Source organism: Mytilus trossulus, chromosome 4, assembly GCF_036588685.1.
Source record: "Mytilus trossulus isolate FHL-02 chromosome 4, PNRI_Mtr1.1.1.hap1, whole genome shotgun sequence".
In the NCBI taxonomy this organism is placed as follows: domain Eukaryota; kingdom Metazoa; phylum Mollusca; class Bivalvia; order Mytilida; family Mytilidae; genus Mytilus; species Mytilus trossulus.
The window spans coordinates 6,750,693-6,774,692 of record NC_086376.1 but is presented as its reverse complement, the minus strand read 5'-3'; the positions used below and the strand labels follow the sequence as shown (position 1 = coordinate 6,774,692).

At 32.2% G+C, this 24,000-nt stretch overlaps 2 protein-coding genes across 6 annotated transcripts in view; one reads left to right on the top strand and one right to left on the bottom strand.

The window, feature by feature from the left end:
- Positions 1-18,160, top strand: part of LOC134714570 (FMRFamide receptor-like) — a 43,957-nt gene extending 25,797 nt beyond the window's left edge. For 2 of the 4 annotated variants that reach the window (XM_063575924.1, XM_063575925.1), the window contains one exon: positions 16,431-18,160. In XM_063575924.1, coding sequence (XP_063431994.1) covers positions 16,585-17,991 — 1,407 coding nt within the window. In that variant the 5' untranslated portion in view covers positions 16,431-16,584 and the 3' untranslated portion in view covers positions 17,992-18,160. Of the gene's footprint in view, positions 1-3,266; positions 3,406-4,557; positions 4,667-16,430 lie in introns of those variants that run through there. The other 2 variants (XM_063575923.1, XM_063575922.1) reach the window with 2 other exon arrangements.
- LOC134714572 (focadhesin-like) overlaps positions 1-24,000 on the bottom strand; it is a 292,611-nt gene that overhangs the window by 238,344 nt on the left and 30,267 nt on the right. The window lies entirely within an intron of this gene.

Sequence of the window (24,000 nt, the reverse complement as noted above, 5' to 3'; positions counted from 1 at the left end):
TATATTATGATAAAAAAAAATCCTCTTTTTTTCATTCAATATTTCTGTAACTTGCTGCTTCAATTATAAAATAGTGAAAAAAAATGGGAATAAAAAGAGCATATCTATTTTTAAAAATACCAATTTCACTTGAACAAATCAATTAATCCTGCATTAAATTTTCGTTTTTAGGACAAATTGTCATCAGTAAAAGTGCGCTTTTTAAAAAAGAAGTCAGTTAGCTTGCAACCTATGCTATAAGAACATTAAGGGATTGAAATGACTTTTTATGTTAACTAAAATGTATGATGATTGAACATTTTAACGACCTTGACTGGCTATACAGCCCTGGAACAGTCGGGATCTAAAATCTACTCGCATTTTATGTCCATCATTTATAACTTTCTCCCGCGAGATATGTCTTTTAAGAAATTTTTTGTGTACGATATGTTGACTTCTAATCACTTCCAAGTGACAAGGACAACTTAATGTTTCCAGTCTGATCTCTAGGGGAATTTAGAATCCATTACTAAGGAACAACAACTACTAAACATACACTGTCAATGAGAGTCACTTTCTCAGTGAAGTAGTAAAGAAAAATGCTACTGAGTTATGTACAATTAGCTGCAAGAATACGTTCAAGAACAATTGTTTTTCCTTATTTGATCAATAGTACTTCAATAATAAAGTATTCAACCTTTATCAATGAACATTTTATTATACTGACTATAGATGTGAACTTCATACCACATCTTCTTTTTTATATTATCCTTTATGAAACTAAAATATCTGTGATGTATACTTCAATTCAGTATGATTCCAAACAATTAAAACTAAATACTTGACTCCAAGACAAATATAAACAAGGAGAAGTCCATAAAAATACTGACAGAAACAAACGCTATTAGTATTAATCAACGGAACAATTTGTACAGACATTTCCCGAAAAACAATACCTCAGTCTTATGATTGAGAAATCAGTACCTTATTTGAAACATTTAAATATGTCTAATAAGAAGAAAAAACGTTAAAATTTAAATTGATGATGAATATATCAACATCTATCATAAACATATACAATCCTTTCCATCAACAATAATTCACTGTTTTTCTTTCCAAAAAAAAAAATCCATTCACCATGCATGTACTTTAAGAAACTTTATTACTTCGCGCAATAATAATGTGTTCACTTTGTTGTGTTCATTGTACCAGAGTCATATGATTGTATCTGATTATGGACTTTGCTTTAAAATGAATGAAGGTTCGTTATACAACTTGAAATCAAAATATTAAGTTATATGTATCAAGATAACGAAACAATTTCAATTTCAATAATTTCAATACTTTTTTACACAGTGTTTTTTCTTATTATATAAAGAGTAGAATGACATCAGTAGCCGTTACGCGATTACTATCCCAAAATTATAATGTGGTCACCAGACAAAAAATAATTTTAGACTCAAATTTAAAATATTCATTTTTTTCAAACTTTTTTAAAATCAAAATGTGATTGAAATAGCTATTTTCCTCTCACATCTATTGACATGCAATAGCTTTCGGTATGAGTAAAGTTATCGACAGACAATTGAACTGAAACTAACACTTTTGTTGACGAACAGTTCTGCTATTGCTGTTTAAGATGAGAATGGAATTGAAGACATATCTGAATACCCAAATGATTCATTCAACTACTAAACGAGTGGGTCGAGAAACAAAATCATTCCAAAATAATTTTCTTATGAAATGAAGATTATAAGGGCATAATTCGTATGGTATCTTTTTTATTTTCCCATTTTATAAATAAATTAAACTTATGATAAATTGTATAACAGTGACGCATTAAGGCAATGACTTGTGTCTGATTTACCTTATAAAAGACGTAAAATCATATTTATATATAATCAAAGTGAAACATTTCAAAACATGTGATGTATACGAAAATAACTTGAAATCTAGACGTATAGACTACAAAATGTTGTGACTAAGAAACTTTGCGAGTCTTTGATAACTCTGTCGAGTACCTTGGAACTTAATTTTAAACATTCATTTGTATGCGGCATGCCCTGTGAAATGTAAGTCTATATTATTTTTCATTTTACTACACTTGTATAATTCTTAACTATTTTAGTTTCGCCACCAGTTTTTTTTTTTTATAATTAACATGTGGTTCGTTTGATCTCAGTTATTCATTTGGTTATGTTTTATAATGGAGTCAAATTTTCTAGCTTCCTTTAGATTCGCTATTTTGACGACACGATAAAAATCGACAATGACTAATGACATCACCTTTAAAGAACACTTTCTGTTATAAGAAAGATAAACTTTGTCCATCACATATATAAGAAGAAAATCATTAGCGAAACAGACAATAACCTCATGTCTCGTGCTCCTCATGCGAACTTATAAAATTCGGCAAGCCTCGCGTTTCAATTATGATGATTTATTTTTCCCAGGAGACAAACAACGATCGTATCCCCCTCGACACATTGGTAAAATCTCTTTGCATGTTCATTGAATTGATATGAATTTACATTTGACTTCCTACAAGTTAGATTTTTCTCCTAGATTTCTACCCAGCGTAACCATAAGCACAACAGTTAGTGCATAATTAAACGTGGAATTTCAGCGAAATAATCTGAACACAACTTGGCATAAGGCAGCTCATCTATATGGTCAAAAGACGTGTAAATAATTCTTAATACAATCGTATGTCTCCGAGCTTAGTCGTCATAAGGCAGCGCATCTATATGGTCAAAAGACGTGTTAATATAAATTCTTAATACAATCGTATGTCTCCGAGCTTGGTCGTCATAAGGCAGCGCATCTGTATGGTCAAAAGACGTGTAAATAATTCTTAATACAATTGTATGTCTCCGAGCTTGGTCGTCATAAGGCAGCGCATCTATATGGTCAAAAGACGTGTTAATATAAATTCTTAATACAATTGTATGTCTCCGAGCTTGGTCATTCCATTTTATACTTCTACGTCATTTTATGATACTTATTATCAAGAGATCATTTGTAGCAGTTGTGAAATTATATCTGTTCACGTATTTGGTATTAACACTTCACAAGTCTGTTAAGTTTAAACGGCCAAAACCTACGCCTTATCACGTGAACAAGCAATTATACATGCATAATTCAGGATCATAAAAAATACATATGATAAAAACAAAGATGGAACGTATTATCCTACTAAATGCAAGTCATCTATTATAATTGTATATATGTTGTGGATAAGTTGTTATTTTGTATACCGTTTCTGTACAAGGAATCAATATGTTTCAAACCTCTACATAATTAAATAGAAACAAGAACAGTGTCTTTCCTAGAGGCAGTGCTTAGTGTTAGATTCATGAAAATATTGTGCTATAATCATTAAGCTATAGATAATCAAGATCTAATGTCACCAGTTGCAAAGAAGAGGTTTGTAAAATAATAAAAATATTTGCACAAAATTACAACTTGTACACGGCATAATGATATAAATCAATCATATCAATTTCATTTTCTTTCAATCAACTCGTTTTTAACCTCTGCTGCAGTGTGTGTAGGAATCGCATATTTAATTGAGACTCTTTATTTTGTTAGTACTAATTCTGGTGTGTTTGGCGTCGTGTAGAATCTTACATGTATGTATCTGACCTAAATGCTATAGCTTGTATTCCTCTTCCCTATAAATGTTTGAAACACAAAAGATCGATTTTTTTTTCGAACTAATTCTCTTTTAACTCCGTATCAAATAAAGGGTGGGACATAGACTGTACAATCAACATACTTAGTATCTTAGAAAAATGCATATATCTTTCTTAATTCTTATATTCATACTTTGATTACTGAACTCCGATTGACCTCTCTGAATACAGCGTCTAACTATACTGCTATTACAAAACTGTCGAGGTTTTTTCCAAATTGAAATTAAAATTCTTAATTTTTATTTCATTAAATCTGTCACGCTAAATTTAAGCTTCCTCACGAGCTGCGTAAACGACGGGTTATTATCCTTTAATATGAAAATCTAGATTTTCTGATCTTGAGACGAGAAAGCTAAAAGTCCAATAAAAGAACGACTATTTTCCTCGTCGGATATTTCTTGCACGTGGCTGTGATTCTAGCTATCATGTAGGCTCATTTTAAGTTCACTCAAAAAAATGTATGACCCCAAATTCCGTGTACGAGACATTTTGCGTCAAGTTTTCATTATCTAAAACAAACATTAAAAGGTTCGAAACGCTACAAAAAACTTTCAAGGCTTAAAACTGCAAAATTCAATTGTATATATAGTATAGCCAGCACTAATAATCTACAATTGTATTAATATCATTTCTGGTTGAAATAAAATTTCCGCTTTATCTATAGTATGTCTTAAACAACCTTGTGGGAAAAAATCGACCTTGCGGAAAATATGATATTTTTATCATCCGTAAATCTATTTTTGAGGTTTCAACCTAGTCATTTGTACCAAAAATAACCTTTACGCACTAAATTCTGTAATTTGTAGTTCAGTATTTCAAAACATAAATTCAACATTGAATTTAAATAACATAGTTTTATAACCGACATATTGCAGACGCAATATGACTCTGACAAAAACCTCATCATCACAATCCAAGGACTTGTACAAGGGCTATACTGTCATAATTTGACACAGTATCATAATCTGTATGTACAGTTAGACGTGATAAATGTAAGTTGTCTTATTCTTATCTGGTTAAATTTGCTGTATATTTATCAATGTTTTCTGTTTAAACATTATTGAACAAGAATTATCGTAATGCCCGTAAACAATATCATCAGAGGTACCAATTTTAATGCATCAGATGCGCATTTTGACAATAAATGTCTCTTCAGTGATGGTCGAGGCCATACAGTATAATTAGTTGAAAATGTTCAGGAAAGTAAATATAATTTTGAAAATCAAACTGTTGTTTATCAATGATTAAACGGTTATAAATAATATGCGACCATTGTGTGTATAAAAACACTCTCCATTTCTTAAGGAATAAACATAAAATAAAAAGTTTTGTATGCGAGTACAAATACACTCAAATGAGAAAATGAGAAAAAAAATAACTGGTCTATGTAATGTTGTTGGGTTTTTTTTCCTTCTCTATTGTTTTCTTTTATCCGATTGCAGTATACTCTCAACATTCCTGCGGTCACTATTCGTATATACAATATAATATTAGCTCTTCAACAATTGGCAAACACCCTAAGTACAATGGTCTCAAGGTTTTTCCGAAGTTTTAAGCTGTATCATAGATGTGTGTATTACATTTATGGTTGTATTTAGATAGTGTATCATACTTGAACTTAAGTGCTTTATTTTTACATCTTTACATTGTCTCCATCGTGTATTTCAAAATTTCAGTTCCCAGGAAACGCAGTCTTTCGTCTTTTCAAATGAATTTTACTCTCCATTTTTCCCGTGACGATAAACCTTAAGAATAGTTGATCCTGTCCGCATAAAGTATCGAGTTTATTGATCAATATAACACATAAAGCCATGTAATAGACAAATATTTAAGTATTACAGTGACTGACGGATTATGATTTCTACTTGAACAATCAATTATATATAACAATAGTATATGGCAAATTAAAGATCTACAGTAATTTAGCAATCAAAATGAGAAAGTCTCTCTATTTTACATGCTGGTAAATATGTTCTTTCAATGTAGAACAAATTAATTGCCTACCAACTGTGTATAGGTTTGGAAAATGAATCAACAGATATTGAAACATCGAGATATATAAAGCGTGAACAACAAGATTACGCCGATGCAGTCGAAATTTAAGATAGGGCATGGCCATTACAGAGCTTCTAAAGATGATATTTGGCTTAACCGAGTATATAAACCTGCCATTTTCGAGGAGTAAAATTGTGTAAATAACCTTATCTGAATGTTGTCCTACCAAAAGATCATTTATTTTGCCTACTCCTGTATGATACTATCGTACTTCGATTTTAAGTGTTAGTATACTGCACATGTAAACAAGTTTTGCTCTTTTTCAAAGAAACCCCCAGAAATTACGAAAGAGACACTCAAAATGAAATCTTGAGAACGGTATAAAAAACCATGACCAAAAGAAAAACAGACGAAAAGACAAAACACTAAACAAAACAAAACAAAGAGAAGGTGCAGATAACCTTGTCTGTCACTGAAAACTAGATTATATTCCGAAAGCCTTAAACACATTTATAGCGCCCTCTATGAAAAGTCGATGCTCGAGTTCTTTGACGTACAAAGAAAGCATACATAAGTCTACGATCGATTACCCTTATTACACCGGAACCTGAAAACGGATGTTGTTATAGCAAGAGACCTACTTACGTATATAAATTGGCTCATTACACAGATCATCGTTATTGTTCCTTACTTTGTCGTTCATTCCGTAAAGTTTCTATTATCTGAAATAGTATATCAGATGCTATGTTGTTTACGATTTTCACTAGACTCAATAGGGGCATATGTGTCAATCAGCCAAAAGAAACTCGTTCAATATCAACGCGAGGGCGAGAGGTATTAAAATAGTACACTATAATCTAAAACTATATAATCACTTGTCGACAACATTTTTAAACTTTGTGTGTATATTAAATATTACGTATAATCGAAAACGCGCCTTGATATTCAGTCAGAGCTTCTGCTATTTTTACAAACGGCACGAGTTACATAGAGGTACCTACAAAGTGTCCTGCGCTAATTTTAATTGTTCTCAAACCATCTAATGTTTAAGTATCTTCACCCGACAAGCAGTAAAAATCCATGCAAAAAGGTGTTGGTGTACTGGATGTATAAAAACCCAGCCACATACAGCCAGATTGGGACTTTCAAACTGTTGCATCGTGAGGAGGGATTTAAGTACCACACTCTCTATTTACAGAACCGAAGCAAGGCATAATTTCTGTCCCTATTCAATATATATAATTTTTCCAGTGGCATTCAAAATTTGTCTCTACCGTTATCCGGGTCGAACCTAATATTTTTATTGCGAGTTTGTTTTCCTCAGTCCTGAACATGGATGAGATATTTGCCACTAGACGTTAAAAAACAATTAATTAATTGATCAATTAATATACAGATCGGATGGATTAAAATGTAAACGGTTGAGTTTTTACATTGTCATTCTTAAAACCTGAACTGCATGCCAAAAATATAAAAGCGCAAAGAAAATCTTCCAATTACAAGCATGAGAAATAACGATTAAACAAATACTATAAAATAAGGAGATGTGGTATGATTCCCAATGAAACAAATAATATATATTTATATTGAAAATAGTTATGTGAGAGATGTTATGACATATTATGAGATTTCATTTCAACTTTTTATCTTTTTATATTTTGGTATATGATTAATATTTGATGGAAAGGTAAAACGTATTTACTGCACAAGTACAAGCATAGCGTTTTATCATTGAAATAATAAGTCGGTTATCGAAAAAAAAAAATCTCTATGCACTGATGTACCTGCTAAACTATCTCTATCTTATTTCTTTTGGTCTCTAGTGACTAGTTTGAATAATTGACAACTATACCACATCAGCTCATTTTAACGCTAGGATCTTGATAACAAAATAAAAACAAAGATATAAAACCACAAATGCAAATCAAACAAAATTCAAAATATAAAACATTTTATAATCATCATTAAATACACATTTATTTGCATTGGGAATATCAACTTTTTAATCTGTCAGAATAAAAATTTAAATATTCCCAATGCAAATAAATAAAAGAAAAACAACACATGGTTCATCAGAAGGTTTATGCCTTTATCATATTAATAACGTAAGAAATATGAAGTTAGACCAATTGCATTACACATCGTGCGCCTTTTTGATCTTGGCAAATCTTCAATAGTAAATTATTTATACCAGCACCTGATCTTGTTTTGAAATTAACATTTTAAAATGTCAGTTGACGTCATTACGACGTCTATTTCTCATTTTGAAAAGATAAAATTTGAAAGATGAGCACGTTCTAAAGTGAATTGTTGAATTTAATTTGAAAAAAAAATGTCAGTTATAAATATTTGACAGCCAGTGTCCTACTTATTAAATGAGTGCTTATATTGAAATTGAGATTTACCAATATTGAAAAAAAAATAACAAACTGTTTTATGATATTGAAGTTGCTCGATTACAATATTGAACTCTATACGACAAGAACTCAATAGATTAAAGAGATGGGTATGATGCAATTATGAAAAAATGAACAATATATGTCATATTATATATCCAAATCTCTGTCTGACGTTTAGAATATTAAAAAGTGTCTATAATCATTTATATTTGACAGCCAGTGTCCTACATTTCAAATAGTTGCTTGTATATGGAAATTTAAATTTAACAATATTGAAAAAAAATGGCAATATGTCATATCATATCCAAATCGCTGAAGTTTAGAGGATCTAACTCGATGTTTAATCTGAAATATTAAATTATAAAAAAATATGTCAGGTATTTATATTTGACAGCCAGTGTCCTACTTATCAAATGGGTGCTAATATAGATAGAAATTTACCAATATTAAAAAAAAATAACAAACTGTTTTATGATATTGAAATTGCTCGATTACAATATTGAACTCTATACGACAAGAACTCAGCAGATTAAAGAGATGGGTATGATGCAATTATGAAAATAATCAGATGTCATAATTGACAGCCCCGATTATGCTTGTTTAAATTTCATATCGACCAATATTGAAGAAAACAAGTAATAAATGCAACGTTTCTATTGTCTGGTCTTTGCGTATATTTACTTAGAATGGAATAGACGGAACAACGGTACACAATCAAATGCTTTCAATCCTGGTATCTATGATGAGTTTATTCATAGCTTTTGAAACCATAAACGAATAGATAAGTATAATTCGTACGAATTATTTTGTAAATAAGAGAAAAAAGAATGAGCAGCGTCTTTCAATTAATCGTTACTGCAATACACCTAAACAATATTGTTTAATGGCTTTTGGTGCCAAATCCCTTAGAAAAAAACATATTTGTGAAAAAATAGAAATTAATCCATTTATCATACACAATCAGTTATTCATTTGTCATACACAAGGATTTCTAATCATAATTTATACTAAATCATTATTCTATTTCCATTATTTTTTTAATCTAGTTTTTTTTTTCAGACTGAAATTATGGCGCCAAATCTAATGTATCTTGTCTAATTATTAAAATCTACCTGATATAAGATAATATACGTTTGTTATCATTATTTCATAAAATTTTCATTAGACGTTACGCGCGATGTTCGTGCCTATAAGCGTAACAGACGTTATCGCTAAAATCGGACGTTTTTCATGGTTTAGACTCTACAAAAATACTTTTAGAATAAGTAAAGTTAATGTACCTGTCTGGTTAGGGTAATGGTTGAGATCCTGCTAACATGTTTAACGCCACCACATTATGTATGAATTTTCCTGTCCCAAGTCAGGAGTCCGTAATTCACTGGTTATCGTTTGTTAATGTGTTACATATTTGTTTTTGTTCATTTTAGAATAAATACGGCTCTTAGTTTTCCCGTTTTACATGGTCATTGAGGGGTCTTTTATAGTTGAGTATGCGGTATGGGCTTTACTCATTGTTGAAGGCCGTAAAGGTGACCTTTAGTTGTTAATTTCTGAGTTATTTTGGTCTCTTGTGGAGAGTTAATTGTCTCATTGGCAATCATACCACATCTTCTGCGGGATCCCTATTGCGGTTTCATTTGTTTTCGACAACTGTCGGTATGGTCGCCTTATACTTCAAATAGAATTATTCATACAGTCATTGATAATACCAATCAAATAGTTTTCACAAGAATAACATGTCAGGTACCTAAATGTCAAATAAGCATCGTCCAAAGAAAAAAAAACACTTGATAGATACTTTTAATATTAGGAACGATTTAAAGGACAATTGTGTCACGATCTACATGTATTCTCTCGACATATCTAAATATTCGGCGTTACAATACAGTAACTTAGCATCGTTCAAATGTTTCCCACATTAATTTTTAAAAATCTGCCGCAGATTGTATTATTTCGTTCCCGCGAAAAAAAAAACCTTGATTCTTTAAAAATCCCCCGGCTGCGTCCTAAGGCCTTTTCACGGAGTTTCGGAATAATTTCGAATGAAAATTTCAAATCCGTGTTTGAAAGAAATGTCGGTTAAGTAACATTAAAAAAAATGTCGTGACTTATACTAAGCCGATAGTATCAGCTGATAATATATGAAATATTCGGCAAACTTTCTTCTTCGTTTACCTCTTATATCGACAAATAACGGACATATAGATAAATACATAAATAGAAAATAAGTTCATTTTTTTCTTTGCAACCGTACTTTCGGAATAGTCATGAATTATAATACTGTGCTTAGGTAATAAGTTTTATTTCAATGTTTTAAGTTGTGCATTTTGCCACTATGTACGGAACTGATTTTCATCGAATTTGTCTTAAAGTTTTCTACAGTAATTTAACATATTATCCGGTTTAGTGCATTTTCTGACAAACAAAATTTTTCTTAATTGTCACAGTAATATATTCGTATCGTTCCAATCATACATTGGGAGCATCATCCAAACCATATTTTGTCCGTAAATTTTATAGAAGCCTCTTTAGTGCTATACGATATAAACGCAAAAGAAATGCTCGTACAATTACGCACCCAAGTTTTACTCGTTTTAAAAACTTTGCTAGTTCTGCACTTAATTTAAATTTTGCTAGTAAAAATAAAACATGCAATCAGTTCCAGGTTGAGCGCAACACTTATCAATATCACGGAATAACAAAAAGAATCCGAAAAATCAGTAGCATATCAAATCATAGTTTAAACATACTCTCTATATATATGTAATTGAACAATACATGTACCGACAATCGATTAATATAAGCTGTACGCTTAGCTTGTTCTGTGTGTTTTTATTGCATGTAGCGTTTTTTTGTTATTTTGGCTATTCGAAACGACGTCAGGTTGCCGCCGTCAGAAATTTAATGCGTGTGACATCTTTTTCACCAATTTTCAAACATTTTTTTCTCGGACAGTTCGAATGCTATGGAGACCAATAAAGATATTTTGAAAAGATTAGAAAAATGACATGTCTATATAAGATTTTGATTGCCGATAATCAAGTGCAAAACTTAACATAGTTTACTTTAATTACGCCTGTACGCAACGTTTTTGCAAAAAATGAACGTGTGACATTTTATTCACCACATTTTAAAATTGTGAATCTTTTTTGTTTTTGTGTTTGACCGATTTTGCGTTTGAAATTTATTAATTACAGAAAAACAACATTATACTAGCTATATCATTTTCTCACCTGATGACATCATTTATCCGTATTTTTTAACTGTTTTCGTTAGAGCAGTTTCGAAAATGGAGATGGGACACAATGAAACCTTGCAGATTTGCCTGGCGTAACAGAATAAGACGCAATAAGCCGTCAAACAAATATATCATAATGGGTTGCCATTTCATGGCAATTCGCGGCAAACAAAAAAAAATAATGAAAATATGCAAAAAAAAAGTCGAAAAGAAGACTTATACTTCAGTTTTGTCGTCAGATGTTACCCGGGACAGCCCATTATTATTCCAAAATCCATAATCAAATGCATAACAACTCGACCAAATGCGTTTTATATTGTTTAAATGGAGATAATTGAACAAAGACATTTATATCAAGCACAATAGTATCAGAGGTTTAATACAAAATACGTTTTTTTCTGCACCTGTAGCTCAGTTTTAACCACAAAACATACAAAAAACGTGAACGGTACGAACATCGCGCGTAACGTCTCAGAATTTGCCTGATCTCCGCGAAAAGATTTAACTTACTTTGCATCTGACATAATAAAGAACGGATTTGTGGTATGGCGGCCATGAAACAGTTATCCACCAGACCAAATGATGCGAATGTACACAAAACCCAAATCCTGATTGATGTTAAAACGATTAAATGAGATGTTCACCCTACATAAAAATGTAGGTGCTAGCATTGCGACAAAGAGAATATCGACGAACGTTTAAACAAATAGTATACCCTCCGCAACGAGCCCCCGCGACATCACTGCGTGGGATAAAATTGCCATAATTTGAAGTGTTAGTATTGCCACTTTTTTACAATCAGGCCTTATATGTGTACCTAGTAGTGGTATACAAGTAGTTGAAATTATTTGCTAATGGTACTAAATTGAGAGCAAGTGATACGCTATGATATTACTTAAAAGTATTCGCAAATTACTTGCTAATGGAACAAAATGTATGAAAATAATCGCAAACTTAAGGCTGATGTAAAATAAGCATAACAGTGTTATATAGCTAATGCTTACAGATAGTCAAAAATGGAAGTAGAGTGGCCAAACTTTGCAAACAAGAAACTTCAGGGGTATTGAGGGAAATAAATATTTTGCCGCAAATACGACGACGTAGAATTAATTGAGGCATAGACGATGTGGAAACCATGTTGTTGGGGTTTTTTTTATGACAATCGTTGAAAAATTATTTATTATTTCCATATTGTCTTTATCTCTTCTTCATTAAAATGTTTGACGCCTTTTGTGATGACTGAAATGTATAATTATTAAAGTTACGAATTGAAGTTACTTGCGATTGGAGTGTTGCATGTTTCGGCGCCTTATCTTTTGCAATAAAAAATCCCAGAATATATCACGTAATAGTTTTATAAAGCAACAAAGAAATTATTTTTGCATTCGTGACATGTCATTTCTGTCTTTGATAATTTTTGTTATTACTATAATTAAAAAATAAGAAATCAAATCGGTAACAATATAGGTGTTCCGCACAAACATTAGGTTGATTGGCTTAGACGTCAATCATAACAATTATATTTATGTCTAGCAAATATAGAAGTAAAAGTGATAGCTTTCATTTCAAATGCATTTAAAAAATTGTTGAAGACGTAGAAAGTTTGATGCTATGATAGCATTTGAAAAAGTAAAAGATCGCAGACCACATCAAACTTTAAGAAAAACAGACAACACAATGACCAATAGACAAAAATCGAAAAATAAAAACTATGAACACTATATAGACAAAGAAATATATACAGTACCTAAAGAGTTAGCAGTACCTGCTCAAATAGTGTCAGCTATCATGTTGCTCAAGCAAGTAAAATCCACTGATAAGTCGCATTTGAGTTGGGTTTTTGGTTTTTTGTGTGGAAAAGGTGGGGGTATATGGTCGAGTTGATGTTTTAATGGCATACACCTCATGTTTCTTTTTTTTTATTGTGAATTCATAGAAGTAAGGAATAAGTTTGAGATTCGGTTTCATTAAACATGGGACCCATTTATCTTTTCGAATGGGCGAATGTTACTACGTTTTAATTCAAATGGAAATGATGATGACAATGCTGTCATTTGTGTCTTTCTTTGTGGTTTTCCACTTGAAAGCGATTTCTACATTTGTATATACTCCTTTAAAATCCGTGTGTTCCCAGAAGTACTTTTTTCGTCTAAATTAAGACCTGTATCATTAACAGAAGGAGATGCTTAGCCCTGTCGTCCTAACGTAAGTTTCAACAAAACCTCTGGGTAACAGTCTCCATGATGACGACCGTTAGTTAAAGCAATGCCTCTGGGTAACAGGCGAACACGATGAAGACTATATTGGATTTATTGCCAATTTGTGAAATGTGTAAATTGAGGTTAATACGAGGAAGATTAGCTGTTATTACATATAAACAACGGTCATCGTTACTTTAAGGTATTGATCATGACTACATAATTATATTGACAGTTAATTATTCTGAACATCTAACATTCAAAGTGTAATAAGAATCGAACTCATGCAGTTGATCTCAATCTACAGCAGAAGCCCGCGAAAATTCAATAAACTAAAAGATGAATTATTAGAAGGGGTCAATTTGATTTCTCCACAGTTTCTATCACATTGTAAAGGTATCAATTAGGCATCCAACACTAGAACAACTATACACGAGTTGAACCTTCACATAAACGTTTGTGAAATAATTCTGCAAAAGAAATGCGTCCTACTTTAGTACAATACCAATTTCACAACCATCAATAATTCCATTCATAAAAATAAAAATGGTAATTATAAAACACTGAATCTTGTCAATTCAATCTAAAACTATCAAATGTGCTAATCAAAAACAGCAACAAAGCCAAACTTGCTATGATATTGAAAGTTCGGAGGATAAACGACTTTCTAATGAATACAATTAACGTAGCAAATTGTTACGTAACTGGAATCACGAGGTGAATTTACGAGGTGGTAATTTTTTTTATTGCTGATTAAACAGCCCATTGATATTATTTCCATTTAATAGAATTTATGATTCAGCATAGATTCGGTTATTAGTGTAAGCATACATGCATAATTGGCCGTTTCACTTCATGTCAAATGAAGGCTATCAGATATGATCAATACCGCGCAATGAAACTGCGCACGCAAAACGAACGGAAACATATTTCGTGATTGAAATAATTGTTATGAACTTGGAAGAACTGTTTCATTATACGGTGTTATTTAAGATCATTTGTTTGCTCCAAGTTTTCACACGCTATTTCAAGCATCATGGGATTTCCATTGATATATAAATCATCTTGTTCGTATGTTTTAAGGGTTGTTGACACATTCAAGGATTTTTCTTACAAATCATGAGGCAAAAAACGGAAACAGTTTCTTATTTCAATGCATTGTGCTGGAGTTGTTCAACCTTAGTTTATTTCATTGTTCCATATAGTGTATATAAAATCAAAGTACTGAAGTACTGAACATCGGATGACCGCAAGTTCTAGTGAATGATCACAAGCACTTTTATAAGAAAAAAACATATCTCCATACGTGGAAGTTAGGTTAAGGTACATAGTATATTTTCTATGAGACACGTTCCTGCGTGGATGAGGGATAAATTACAGCCTGTAATAACATTAATTTATATTTAAGTGAAATAATCATTTTTTATCAGTATACTATATGTTTGTTGTTATTATAATATATTAATATTTGTGTTACAATTGTATATAATTTTCATCCATTTGTATATCATTCTAGTCTACTTTTCTAATTAAAGTGCAGTACAAGTGCATGGTGGACACTCCGTTGTTATAATTCGTTTTTCTGCAAGATTGGATTTGAGTAGACATTCATTTATTCCCGCGTTTGTTGCAAAACGTTCTTAAAGATATTCTTCCGCACGCGTTAACACAAATTTTCGATATTCCGGATTTGTTATTGATATATAATATATTTCTTAGGACAAACCAATTCATAAAGATATGTTCTAAAAAATCATTTTCGTGACTATTTATTGATGAAATTAATATATAACAAGCGATAAGGAATGTTATTTTGCACTATATTATATCCGTGTAATTATACGAAATACGTTCGGTTATCAGTCAAAAACTCAAATCACGTGGGTTGAAATGTCTGCGACAACATAACACTGGAATGCCCTCACGGTCATCCGATGTAAAAAAAAAAAATAATAAGTAGAATTGGTATTATTGCCAGAATGAGGCAAATCTCCAAAGAGACCAATGGTTTTTTATTTTTATTTTGCACAGACTGAAATGTTTACCTTGAAACTGTTTAATTTCTTTGATTTCTACGAAACTTTCACATTTGTTTTTTACGGGATTTCATCCTATTTACTCATAATGTTGATCCAAATAATTGTTTATGCCTTCAAAAAGAATTTCATTGACTATGTCAAGCTTATAACTTTCATTCATAAGGCAAGTTAAAATATAGTAAAGTGTTAGCGACCAATGAAATTATAGAATTTCATGTTTATTCTTTGGGAAGAATGTATGCAACACGTGTTCTTGATAAGGAATAATCCTATTGTGTATTCACAGTTCACTAATATAGACTAGTATACATATTTGTCTACCTAATTATGCTTTGATGTGTATTGTTAAGGTTTGCAATAACGGAATACAATATTGACATTTTATGAAGCAAATAAGTCTACATAGTTAACTATAAAAAAAACAAAAAACAATGCGAAAATGTATCATTTTGAGAATATTATGGATAGGAGTAAATTATTGGATAACTATAAGTGCAATACACATTCAGAATACAAAACGATATGGTACCATACATGTTGAAAGTAATCTAAGACGTGTGAAAAAAATTAACAATTCCAGACTTCTAACAAAAATAATATATAAATCTGCATTAATCAATGCACAAATATAGAGGGAGCACTGAACCGTAATCAATTCTTACACGTTGTTTTCATGTTAAATACAGATGAAAATTGTCTGCATAGTCAAATAAAATTCTCCTTGGAGATTATAAATGCTTTAAGTTTGAGATAGTCGGACATGGATTTCTGCTTTAGTTCTTCTAGCATGGAACTTTTATACGAGTGTTTCAGTGAATAAAAGAGTCCAGAATTTTCATTTTAAATAATTATTCCAGCTGAATAATGCATCTTCATTACATTTTCAGGAAAGAGTCATGCGAATCGTTAATCCAGTAATTCACTCAACAATTACAATCGAACCGAAAGGAACTCAATTTCCATCACAATAACATCAAAGAGATCAGAATATTGAAGTCACCTTTTCTCCCATAGTTAAAGATTTCGAAAGACCATATTCAAATGCAGGTAGTTGCTATGGAAACGGAGGATACCCCGATGCTGTCGTTTATTTCCAATAAAACCGGCTGGAATCCGTCCTTTCCACGAGATCAATCACAGCACTTGGATATTACGACATTTCTACCAATCGCTGTTGACAGTGAGCAGCATCACCTAGTAGATTCGGTCCTACTCGAAAGATACATGAACGGGTTTATGGCTATAATAATTATCGTCCTCGGCCTTGTGGGCAACAGTTTGACAGTGATAGTATTGACTAGAAGGACAATGCATTCATCCACAAATTGTTACCTTACAGCACTGGCTGTCTGGGATGGAATGGTGCTTCTGGGAACGTTCTGTCTAATGGTGCTGCCACAGCTGTCAATTGGATTTAAAGGATATGTGTTTCCGTATATCGTTAAATATATTTACCCGTTCGCCTTAATTGCTCAAACAGCAACTTTATGGTTGACCGTATCTTTTACGGTTGAGCGGTACATAGCCGTGTGTCATCCACTTAAAGCAGCTCGGATGTGCACTATAGCCAGAGCACGGCTCGTTATAGCCTTCGTGTCTGTGACGTCATTCCTATTTAACGTAAATCGGTGGTTTGATTATGAGATCATCCGCCGAGATAATAACACAACGAACACGACAGAACTGGATTATGCTTTTACAGATTTTGGAAAAAATAATGTGTACCGTCAAGTCTATTTTTTGTGGCTTTATCTTTTCGTTATGTTCTTCATACCTCTTACATCATTAGCAGTTTTAAATACATTTCTTATCTTTGCGGTGAGAAGGTCGCACCAGCAGCGTAAAGATATGAACGTCAGACAGTCACGTGAAAATAATGTGACAATCATGTTGGTATCTGTTGTCATAGTGTTTATGATATGCCAATTACCTGCTCTGGTGTACAACGTAGCGTTTTCTGTGAATAGTTATGTCATACATGTGTACGGGTGGCAGATACTGTCAACAATTCGTAATTTCATGGTTACATTCAATAGTGCTATCAACTTTATACTCTATTGTGCTTTTGGACAAAAATTCCGGCGAACTTTCATTCGGACGTTCTGTAGATGTCTTGTTCACGGAGAAAACTTTAATTCGTTAACTTATCCACACTCAACAGTTTTAGCTTCGACTACTACAGGAAATAAATATAGAGTATTAAAAGGTAAAAAGGGATTACATTATCAGATGGCGGACTTATCGTGTACTCATAACACACTTCTTTCTAAATACACACCACATTCCAGAACCGATTTACTACCTTTACCAAAAGTAGGCCGTCAGAAATTTGAAAACGGACGATGTCGTAACAGAAACTATGACTACAGGGGAAGCATTCAAGAAGAATCAGAACTCTGCGACATGATCAAAACGCCAAACTCTAGTTGTCCACCGTCACCGATTTAAAATTATTAGTTTTCTTTAAATCATAAATTAAAGCTCAAATTAAGATGACAATGGATGATGATAAAGCTCAGAGGTACTCCAAATGGCAAAAATGTCATCCCTTTTATTATTCAGTCCCATTTTCACGAATAATGTCAAACTGTTATTGTTATAAACGTACAATATGAAATTTTGTTTTTGTTTATTGTGATTTTGCCTTTAATGGTGCATATAGATATCTCAACTGCAGCATGAAAATATGCCGATGAAGTCTTCTGCACTTATCTTCAATCATATTATCAAACTTTTTGGTAAGTTAGCGCAGCAAACGAGCAAAAAAGTTCATATTGTGGTCAGCATAAATAAAAAATGTGATTATCGATTTAACAAATTGCATTTGTGCGGTTTTAATCAAGAAATAAGACGATAGAGGACCTGATAGGTTGGTGATACGTCCGGTTAAATGAGGCCAAGGTCAAACACATTTGTCTTCAGAGTCAAAACACATGGGATTTTGTCGGGCTGAGGTGTGTGATACAGGCGCTTGTAAGACAAATAAAATAAAATTAATGAGAAAGCAGTACCAATTTACTGTAGTAAATAGCAATTACTACAATTTGCAGAATATCCTCAGCTCTATTATTGGCATTGGTTTGAAGATGGTAAGGAGTTCTAGCGCAGTTTGATTTTTTAAATACGGCTTTCTAATATTGTTTTAAAATATATCCAAAGTGTCTTTATTCAGACAAACCAGTCACGCAAAGGTGAAAATACTTTAGAGTCCATGCCGTTCCCATTGTTTTCATTTCCATGACTATTTGGGTTAATTTTTCTAGCTTTCCAATGACCAATGACCAACATGGAAACGGTATCATAATACATATATTTTAACGCCCCTTTGAACATGGGACATTGACATTATGTATCATTGTAAGCTGTGTTTGCATATTCAAACATAATATCGGTGATCAAAATAGTAATCACAAAATTTAACAAAATATTTAACACAAAATGCAAAGTACAAAATATACCGCTCCCTCTTCAATTACCATGATGATATTTATCTTAGTCTGAAAACGTTTGACATAGACATAATCTCCTGATTTCTAACCAGACATTTAGGTTTGATTTTCAGTAGCGTTAGAAGAGTTCTGCGAATATCCATTTTTACGAATAAAGTCGGACTCTTTTATCACATTTGCTCAACAAGTAGCATTCATAGGTTTGCTCAAGACAAAAAGTTTGGGATGCAAAATACATAAATCACGTGTGATCCTAATTGAGTTTTGACCTCTAATCCTTGTTATGAATATACAGAAATTCGTTTACTCTGCATATTTGACAAACAGATGTTCCGAGATAAAAGACAGACACAAGACATTATCCATCAGCAAAGAGTGATAGTATTCAAAAGACAAAAAATAAAAGATAAAAGAAGATCACACTTTACTTTGCATATTACTCAAGAAAGAGGCATTATTCCAGTTCTTTGCAGTTTTATCGAAAATTGCAGTTTATGCAATCAACATTTCCCTGCAATAGTTACTATAAATTCTATTCTAACAAATGGTTTGCCAATCATTTGTCAATATAATTAACAGTATTGTTGATTCTATATCTATACAAAAATAAGAAGATGTGGTATTATTGCCAATTAGACAACTATCTACAAACTATAGTTTTCATTAAAAAAAAAGAAGAGAGAATTTATGATATACACCGGTCTTTTTACTGTGTTGTTGGGTTGCTATTTTCTTCACATTTGAACAACCTATTGTAATTATAATACTTTCGTACACAAACACACATTTAGATTTTACATCTCATAAAGAAAATGGCGCTTTACTACGATTAGGATTATAACGGCTCGCGGAATAAAAGTATCGTTTTTCAAATAAATGTGTCTTGCTTTATCATTAAAAATCGTAGCCAATTCGTTACCTTCATTCAAATCCATCCAATGTTAAGGTAACACGATACCGAATGGCATATCTCCCGATTTCTAAACTTTTTGGCATACGCGTTTTTGCATCGAGTTACATCGAAATATGTAATAAAAAATGGGGGTCACCATTTTTGTTTTCTTGGTATTTTCATTAGAAAACGTCGAATTGGGCGACAAATTTACTTAGGTATATAGGGGAAATGCCTGTATTTCGGCTAACCTTTTTAGATTTTCCAATTGATGGCTATGTTCTTATATACGGAGAACAACAAAAAACTAACATATATTCAGAATTACAAACTGAATTCATACATGTATAGAAAATCATATGTCACCATCCTTGTTTTTGAGATAAATGGCTTCAAAATTGATTGATACCCTTAGAATTTGACCGAAAACGTGTGACGTTATTGAATACAGAATGTAACGTTATTCTCCTCAGAGATATGAGAAATGGAAAACACAAAATGTGTCGGGATCTGAAGGGTGTTTATTTTATTTTCGTTTCCCTGTCAGGTTCCCTTAAATTTCCTAGTGATATGAGATTCTACTGATATAACTTATTTCGTCCTGCACATTTCACTAACATTAATTTAACATTAATCTCGTCTGATTTTTACACTTAACGAACATTATACCTTTATATTTTTGTAAAATTCGAGTGAAAATAACATGACATTTATTTTACGTGTTATTCATTTGAATTACTGAGTTTTAAACTCCATCCTTTATGACAATGGTGGTGTCATTGCTTCAGCCATGCAGAAAAAATAGTACTTTAAAAATTTGATTCAGTTAACAGTGATATAATTGCTCTGTTTTTGATGGTTGTTTAACGTTCATTGGCAAATAGTTCATGCATGATAAATAAAATAACAAAACTCAAAGAAAAATTCAAAACTTATATTCTTGACTTGCTACGTACATTTGTACATCAGTATATTGTACTTTGCGTGGTGTAAATGTGTGAGTTGCTTGCTCAGCCAGTCGGACAAACATTGCAAATTGTATGCAAAATTTCACTATTAGTTCAACAGTCTGTCATTTGTGGAAAATTATTTTATAAAACAAATCTTGAGATCATATATGCATTCTTTATAAGTAAAGATGTATATAACAAATAACTGCGAAACATAAAAGCTCAAGCTTGAAATTCCACATGAAGGAATATGCGCACCTTTAAAAAACAGGTACACAATTTAAACCTGAAGCAAAAAGACTGTCAAGTGTGGGATTGACGGTCGAATTTACATGGGTGAAACAATACGATGTTGCGTGGTCTATTAGTTTCAAGCGGCGATTTTGAATTGTAGGATTGATTGCTGGTAGCTTTACGTCCAGTGGCAAATATTTTATGCATGTTCGAGACGCAGTTAACAATAAATAATACAAACCACACAGCCAAATGGACGCCTCACTTTGGAAGCATTTTACTGCCGGTCGGAAGAAGACCAAGTGATCATATTTTATCCCTATTCACCCTAGGCCTTGGGATGTAAATTGTAGGAAATAAACAAAATATGAAATTATGTGTAATATACATTGTCAGAATTATAAAAAGTTTTGCACTCGGCGAGTCTTGCTTTCCATCGTGTTTCTAAAGCTCATGCTAATACATTTTATACTAGTATTACAAAATACATAAATGTATATGATTTTTTTTTTATATAGTATATCTATCCACAGAAAGAAATGATCTACATGGAAGTTGCATGCTTGTTCTAAAAACTCCTTTAAATACTGTGAAACTCCTCGGGCTTTTCCCGACGATAAGGCAGCAACCATTTGATTTTCTGGGAGGGTCTCAAAATCCATAGCCCTCCCCCAGAAAATCAATTGGTTGCTGCCTAAGTATGTGAGCAATATGTCCCTAAGGGCATAAAAAGGCAACTATGTTAATTTTCTTTCAGTCGTGTTGTCTTTGAACTTGTACATGTACAGTATTTCCACCTCAAATCACACAAAAAAATACACACTACCACCGAATACCCGTGCAAGCTTAATTAACACGAAAAAAAAATCAAAAGGATTTCAAGATCTAGCTATTTCAGTCTCTTTTTTCCGTTTGAATAATAATTAGTCAGTCTTTTGATTGTAAATTTGGAGAGAAAAAATTTGTAACGAAACCAGTCTGACTATAGCCAGTCCCGACTATCAAATTACGTTTATAGGTGCAAGTGGCAACTTGGGGATGGCTTCAATCAGACTGTAACGGGGCCTGCTTTTTTCATTTTATTTTTGCCGAATCAAGTTCCCATGTATTTCTCAGCCTACGTTAACTTTTTCAGGCTTCATTGCGGTGTTGCTGACTATCCCGTGTAGACTTGGTCTATAGGATTACAAATCTAGCACTTTATTTTCAAAACATTTCCGAAACTATATCGAATTTACTCTGTACAGAACAATGAATTTCAAAGACTTTTTATACTGGAACATAGAGAAAGATATTCGACAAAATAACCAAGTAAACCACTTTCTTAACATTCCGTACAAACAAACTAATTTTGGTATGAGTTGCAAAGTCTGCTTGTATTGTGCATTATCGCCTAATTCTATCCGTATTCTCATCCAGATAAATTTCCTTTTTCCATTTTGCCCGAGCGGTGTTTTTGACGACCATTTTTACACGAATTAATAGATGTACCAACAATTCCCAGTGTTTTTTACACATCATTCTAAGTTTCTTTAGATTAGATTTCTACTTTCAAAACAAAATTTTATGGGAATACGGCGTTCATCAAGAACAGGTATTTATTGCAAACATATACCAAGAATAAAGACTTGTGATAACACTCAGTCTATTATATGTCGATAAATCGTTCAGATGCTTAAATTTTAAAGAAACAGAATATTTAAATGTAAAGTAATACATTTTTAAAGATTAACAATGAGCAATAACAAAAAAAAAGTTATTAACATTTTCTTCATCGGTCAGGCCATAAGTCTGGGCAGAGTCGATGTTGGTAAGGTCAAGTTTTCTAACTCTTTAATTATTATTTTTAAATGATCCGTTTCTTATATCTCTATATTATATGTCAGAATCTAACTTGTCATCAAATTTGAAGTCGATCCTTCGAAGAAACAAAAAGTTATAAACAATTTATATCGGTCATGACATTAGTCACGGGAAAGATGTAGATGGTCAGGTCAAGTTTTCTTCTTTTTTTTCTTGTATTATTGTATTAAATGTTTTAATCTGCCATTGTATTGAGTTTGTCTATGCTGTTAATAATACAAAAAATCGCTGGTTCATAGCTGTCAGGATATAAGAAGTTTCAAAGTCAATTTCGTCAGGTCAAGTTTTCCAACTCTAAAAAAATATGTTTTTCATTTTTTCCCTTTTATTTATTAAATATAAGTTCTCATCTTGCTTAGATCCAAATTTCAAGTTAATCTATCCAATAATAAGAAAAAATAATTAGCATTTTCATTTCTGTCAGGACATTGTCAGGTTGTCAGGACATTAGTCAAACTCCGGACAGTAATCGTTTCCTTTACTGAATCAAGTATCAAGAAAAAGTTACCATGATTGCAAGACCTGATGCATTGGCTTGAATGTATGAACGTTATTCGATAACGTCAGGAACGATAACTCGTGGCGTAACGTCATTCGGTATCGTGTTACCTTAAAATAACACACGCACTCCAGTGATTGAATGTTAGTTGTTTCATTTGGTGTTTCGAATCTTAACTTAAAGTCATAAAAATTTATCTTAGGACACCGTCTGAGCTAATACAAATATCTTAGTGCTAATAGGTCTTAATTTGACACACAATTATCAACAGGACATATTCTTTCCGTTATAACTGGACTGCATCAAAAGTAGAAACACAACGAAGTAATCACTTTGATCTTAACGAACGTGGACAGTATGTTTCGTGACATTATTTAATATAATTCCAACAAAGTATATCCGTAACATGATGAGGAAATCGGTGTACGCCAACACGTAAAGACATATTTAGTGGAATTGGACAAAGAGAAATGAATACGCAAAATCATACAAAGTCTTTTCAGCATTTTTATTATCACTAATTCAATGTGCGTGGAAATATGTTAGATCTCAAATACAATCGCTTTTTGT